The sequence below is a fragment of the Vombatus ursinus genome, unplaced genomic scaffold (genome assembly GCF_900497805.2).
Source record: "Vombatus ursinus unplaced genomic scaffold, bare-nosed wombat genome assembly UNPS02000582.1, whole genome shotgun sequence".
NCBI lineage: Eukaryota > Metazoa > Chordata > Mammalia > Diprotodontia > Vombatidae > Vombatus > Vombatus ursinus.
In genome coordinates, this window is record NW_020940360.1 from 12,590,537 (window position 1) to 12,596,601 (window position 6,065).

Genomic DNA, 6,065 nt, shown 5'->3' on the forward strand with positions numbered 1-6,065 from the left:
GGAGATAGGCAAAGTTGTGGGATAGGACCAGAATCTTGTCACATACAAAATAATACTTTCCAGTCCTGTCAAGGGCTAATAAATTAGGGCCAAAGGTAAAATATACAAGTATAACTACATCAGAGTACAGAGGGAGGAAAAAAACTTTTTTGATGGGTGACTAAATTTGATGACTAGTTTATGACAACACATAGTGCTGTAATATTTTTAAGATTTTACCAAAGTCTGTTTTTACCCTGTTAAGATAGGCATTTCAACTGTTATTTCCCTTATTTTACAGATGAGAAGAATGAAGCTAAGAAAAAGAAGCAAAGTGACTTACCCAAGAAACCACAGCGTAAAATATCCATCCTCACACAAACCCAGGTCTTCTGACTCTGCTAAACCATGGGCTGCCTAATAATAATAATAATTACCCTTCTTTCTACTTTAAGAAAATCTTGGGAAAACCCAACCTTGACACAAGAGAAAAGTACAGATTTACTGTCTGGGAACACTTGTTTTATGATTAAAATGTATGAACTGACATTAATAAAGATTAGAAAAATTAGCATTTGTACGCTATTGCTTATTACTTTTGTAAAATGGCTCAAATTCATAATTATATATCCACCAAAACTAGTGGCCTTGAACTTTGCAATTTAAAAATGAAAAAAGTTTACTTATTCAGCATGATAGTAAGAATGTGTGTTCTGAAAATTGGGCTCAATGCTCAAGTATAAAGTCTAGGTACAATAATTTGATAACAAAATGTGCTATTAAAAAAGGGGGGGGGCAGCTAGGTGTCGCAGTGGATAGAGCACCAGCCCCGGATTCAGGAGGACCTGAGTTCAAATGTAGCCTCAGACACCTAACATTTAAGACCTGTGTGACCCTGGGCAAGTCACTTAACCCCATTGCCTAACCAAAACAAAACAAAAAAAAAAAAATAAAAAATCTCAAGACCATCTAGATCATTAACACCTTTAAGAAGTTACTATCATGATAGCCAGTCTTACATAAACTGTGGAAGGCCATAATTACTTAAGTAGAAAAGAGTGGGAGTGATCAACTATCACGTTTATTTGAGGTTGTTCATAAAAGATTTGATAACATTTTCTTCAAATAAAAATTCCCAATGCTTTTTATTTTAAAAAAATACAGTAACTGTTTACATATTACTGTGTCAAGCCACAGTTTACCTGTTGTCCTTGTACTCCTGAACAGAGACCGAGGAGTAATCAAAACCAAAGCCAGTCATGAAGCCTGTGATAAAAATCTGAGGACTAACAAAGAGCTTCATTATTTTCCAAGAAATATTTTCCATTTTCTCCAGAAACCAAAACAGTAAACTGACTATGCACATAGCTTTTATATGAGTATTGTAAGTAAGCTCCCTGAAGGCATGGACTATTTGTTTCTTTCTAACACAAAGCCTTGAACTTTGTAATTGCTTAATAAATGTTGAATGGAATGATTCACAGACAGCCAGAAATAGTAGAAAAGGCACTGACGTCATAGAAGAAGGTTCAAATCCTAACTCTATTTACTTTTCTAGGAGACCTTAGATAAGTCACAAACTCTCTAGACCTCAGCTCTTCATCGGTAAAATAAGAGGACTGAAAGAGATGATTTCTAAGCCCCTTTTCAGCTTCTTGATCCTGTGATCTTGTGATTCAAACCAGTACCCTGACTACACTAGGTAAATTAACCTAAGTAAGTAAATAAATAAAACTAAATAAATATCCTGTCTTTGCAACTGACAAGGCCAGTTACCCACCTCAAATACAAACAAATTTATCCCTAACAGACTAAGGGTAATCTTCCTGAATATTCCATTAACAGGTTGTATTTATTTAATTATCCCATCCAAACCTCATCTAAATATCACCAAAGAACTTCAAGTTCTATTCAATCTCATGTCCAATGGCCTTTTTTTTATGCTCTGCATATTCAGGAGAAAAGAAAAAAAAAATCAGATAAGGCAGTATGTTACCCTAGGTCCTGGCAATAAAGATTACTGGTTTTCCTAACACCAATTGGAAAAAAGGGTGGGGTGAGGGTGGGGAGGGGAATAAATAACAGCTGGTTAAAGCATTAATTATTTCCTAAAGATCAAGTTAAACTGAAACTGGTTTTTTTTTCTTTCCATTTCACAAGTTTTGCCAATGCACTGGTGGAATAAATGGCCTAGTACCTTGTGATCAATCAACAGATGCTTATTAGGGCAGAGTTCTTTCACAGGTATTATTAGCCCCCTTTTTCATCAGTGTTCTACTGTATATGCCCCAGAAGGATTTGTAGAAAGGACTAGAGTGGTGGCATCAGGGTTACTACTTCGAATTCCTTCTGTCCTGATGAAGATATCTATAGAGTTAGTTATGTAGTTATCTAACATAGATATCTATGTAGTTATATAGGAGGCACTATAAGGGTTACTAGTTTGAATTCCTTCTCTCCTGATTAAGATATCTAAGTAGTTAGCTATGCAGTTATCTAACATAGATATCTATGTAGCTACATAGGAGGCACTATACAGTGGAAATAATTCTGGACTTGGCAGTTCAGAATCCTGGGTTTCTGCTTCAGGTCAGGTACTAACCAGCTATGCAACTCTGAGTAAGAGATTTCATTTCTCTAGGCCCCTCCTTCCTCATCTGTTAAAAGGTATTTATACTGAGAGACATTAGAAAGACTCCCTTAGAGTCAGGAGACTCTGAGACTTGACTCTTAACTCTGAGACACAGTATCTTTGACTCTGGGCAAATCACCTCAAGACTCTCTGAACTTCAGTGTTCTCCTCTATAAAATGGGGATAATTATTGCACTTACCTAACAGAGTAAATGTGAGGATTAAATGAGATAAGGTGTATAAAATATTTTGAAAACCTCAAAGCACTATATGTGAATATTAATAATTATCATGTGAGCTACAGTGATAAATGTAAACTCCATTGTTTATCTTGGCTTTGTATTCCCAGTGCCTGGCATAGTAGGCCCTTAATAAGTGCTTGTTCATTGATTCTTATCAGTGTAGAGTTTCCTCATCCAAAATTCCCTACCCTCATGAAATTACTGTTCCAGACTATCTTCCACTTCCCTCCCCACCCCAAACTCTGGGTATGAATGTATATGTCTGGGGGTCAGGACAGTCTGGAGCTGTGGTTTTCTGAGGATAGAGAACTCCAGATGAGGAAATTCCCTCTACCACTGCAAATAGACACCTGCTCTGCAATTTACAGTATTTGAGATTAGGTGACTCCTAGAGGATCACACAGCTAGAACGTGATCAAGTCAGGACAGGAACCCAATTATCCTCAATTCCAAAGATAGGTGAGTAGGTAAGTCGATAAATATAGATCATACACATATGTAAAATGTACATATATGTGAAGCAGCATTATTTAGATGACCTCTAAGGTTTTAAAGTTCAATGAGACCTTAGGATTCCTCTAGTTTAAGAGTGTGTGCGTGCGTGCGTGTGTGTGTACACATATTGCTATCACTCACTTCACAGATAGGGTTGGAAAGCAAGTACCCAATGATAATCTATTAAAAAGTGCTATAAGCAAAAGCTTTCAAGTTGAAAAACCGTGGTGGACTTTAACAATGTAAGACCAAAAGACAATTTGGAGCTGAAAAGGATCTTAAAAACAGGAGTTCTTGATCTTATCTGTTAAATAATTTTTAAATTTTCTCTTAATTTTTAATTTTCTTTCAAATAATTGAAGGAAATGCTAAATTTCAGTCAAAAGTTTGTGAAAATATACACGTAATGTCTTTCCCCACCCGAGTTCACATGACCACCCCCTCAAAAAAAAAAAATCTACCCGACTCCCGATTGAGAATCCTTGATCTAGGTCAACTCCCTCGTTTTACGAAAGAAAACTGAAACCCAGAAATGGTGAGTTCCCCAAGGGCATACTGGCAGTAGGTGCTAAAAGGATCACAGCTTTAGGGATGGAAGTGACCTTTGAGGTCCCCTAGTGAAACGCCATTATTTTACAGAGGAGGAAACTGAGGCCCAGAGAGATTAAGGGAGTTACACAAGGTCACAGAGGTCCAAATTTGAACCCAGGTCCTCCGACTTCCGCCTCATCAAGGCGCTCTCCATTGCACCTCCCGGCATCTCTCAGGTCCGGATGGGGGGGAGGGGGACGGGAGGAGAGGTGAGGATCTGCCACATAAACCCCTCCACAGACCCCTCTTCGGTCTCTGTCCCCCACAGACTACTCGTCTTCAAGAACACACACCCCACCACCCCCGTCCAAAAAGGCGGGTCAGCGAAGTTGCCCAGAAAGTGTCTAGTCCAGGGGTAGCAGCCTGAGGAGACGGCGCGGACGCCTGGCGGGGGGTCCCGCAGTCGCCGGCTGCCTCTAGGGTGCCGCTCCTTTAAGAATGAGGGGGGAGGAAAAAAACGAGGGAGGGCAAAGTGGGGTGAGGCCGAGGTCGGAAGGTGGGGGCAGGGCGCGGGCAGCAGCCCGAGCCGGGGCTGGGCCCTCTCTCCATGAGCTCTGACTGGGCTGGCCACTACCGGGGGCGGCTCCCCGGACTCCGGCTCGCTCCGGGCGGTCATGCCCAGGCCGGGCCGGACATCGGACTCGAGTAGGGAAGGGGGCCCTCGGGCTGTGACAGGTGGCGGGGCGGCGGCCCAAGGCCTCCCTGGCTGCTAGTCGGACGGTCCGTCCGTCCGCGCGTCCGCGCATGCGTGCTGGGAGATTGGGGGGAGCGGCCGCTCCCTTCCCTACCTGGGCTCTTGAGGTTGTAGCGGGTCTCCATGGTGGCCCTGCCGCCCCGCTCCGGCCCCGCCACCGCCTCCTGCTCCTCGGCTCCGCGACGGGCTGGTGGCCCCGGCTCCGGCCCCTGGAATTTCCTGAGCCGGGGAAGCCGCGTCCCCCAGTCCCCGCCCCCGGCGGCCCAAGCGAGCGCCAGGGATACGCAGCGGTGGCGGCGGCGACGGCGGCTGTGGCCCCTCCTCCCTCCCTGCGCCCCGCCTTCCGCACCGCCGCCGCCTCAGCCTCCTCCACCTCCTTCCGCGCGCCGCCGCCGCCGCCGCCGCCGCCGCCGCCGCTTCGGGATTCGCCTCGCGGCCTGAGCCGGGCCCGCTCGGCTAGTGTCCTTCCCTTTCTCTCCGCCCCGCCCCGTCCCGCCCCGCCCCGGGCTGGAGGCCGGGCCCGCGGGGGCCGTAGCTGGGTTGGAGAGCCGGGGGAGGGGCCGCGGCCAGGGCTTCCGTCCTCCCGCCGCCCGCCCGTGTCTCCCCAGTGCGGGGCCAGGTGTCGCGGCCCCTGCCCCGCGCACGGTTTGTGAAGTTGTTCTGACGTGGCAGTCGCTTCGTGGCGGGCCGTGGGCCAGGTGTGGTCACGCCTCCGGGCCGCCTCCCGCCCGCGGTCCTGGCCACGGAGAGACTACGTTTATGCCATGGGGGAAGTCCAAGGTGATCCTCGTTACAGTCTAACCCACCTACCGCCCCTCATTTTTTACGAGGGGGGAAACTGAGGTCCCGAGAAGGGAAAGTGACTTGCCCAAGGTAACAGGGTAATATAGAGCGGAGCTGAAGCACAGGATCATGGACTTGGAATTTAGAGATCGCAAGATCTTCATCTTTTTTTATGTCAAGGAGCCTTTTGGCACTCTGGTAAAGCCATTCACCGAATAATGGTTTTATATACATAAAATAAAATACATGGGATTACAACAGAAACCAGTTTATTGAAATAAACATGATTTTTTTTTTTTGCCCCTGAAACCAGATTGAGAACCCTTAATGGAAGCCAACATTTTTTATTTCATAGATGAGAAACTGAAGCCAGAAAGATTAAATGGCAACAACTATGTAAGTAGAACAAGAACAAAGAAAAATGAATGGAAACTGAATGCTGAGAAGCTTGACCCCAAAGAAGGGAGGTGAAAAATCAATCAATAAATATTTATTAAGCACCTATTATATACCAGGCACTGTGCTAAGTGTTGGGATACCTCTGCAAACCTTCTTTGCAGAAATGGGAGACAGTGGCTGTGGCTAATGTTACATATAACATCAGACTTTTCATGTGTTGGTTAGTTTTATAGAATTTTTTTTCTTCCTC

General features: G+C 44.9%; 1 protein-coding gene across 1 annotated transcript in view; it reads right to left on the reverse strand.

The window, feature by feature from the left end:
- The window catches only part of UBE2J1 (ubiquitin conjugating enzyme E2 J1), a 45,775-nt gene extending 40,902 nt beyond the window's left edge, over positions 1 to 4,873 (reverse strand). Inside the window, exon 1 of the mRNA XM_027855078.1 lies at positions 4,728 to 4,873. Within this exon, the coding sequence (XP_027710879.1) occupies positions 4,728 to 4,758 (31 nt within the window). The 5' untranslated portion in view covers positions 4,759 to 4,873. The remainder of the gene's footprint in view (positions 1 to 4,727) is intronic.
- Positions 4,874 to 6,065: the final 1,192 nt, after the last annotated feature.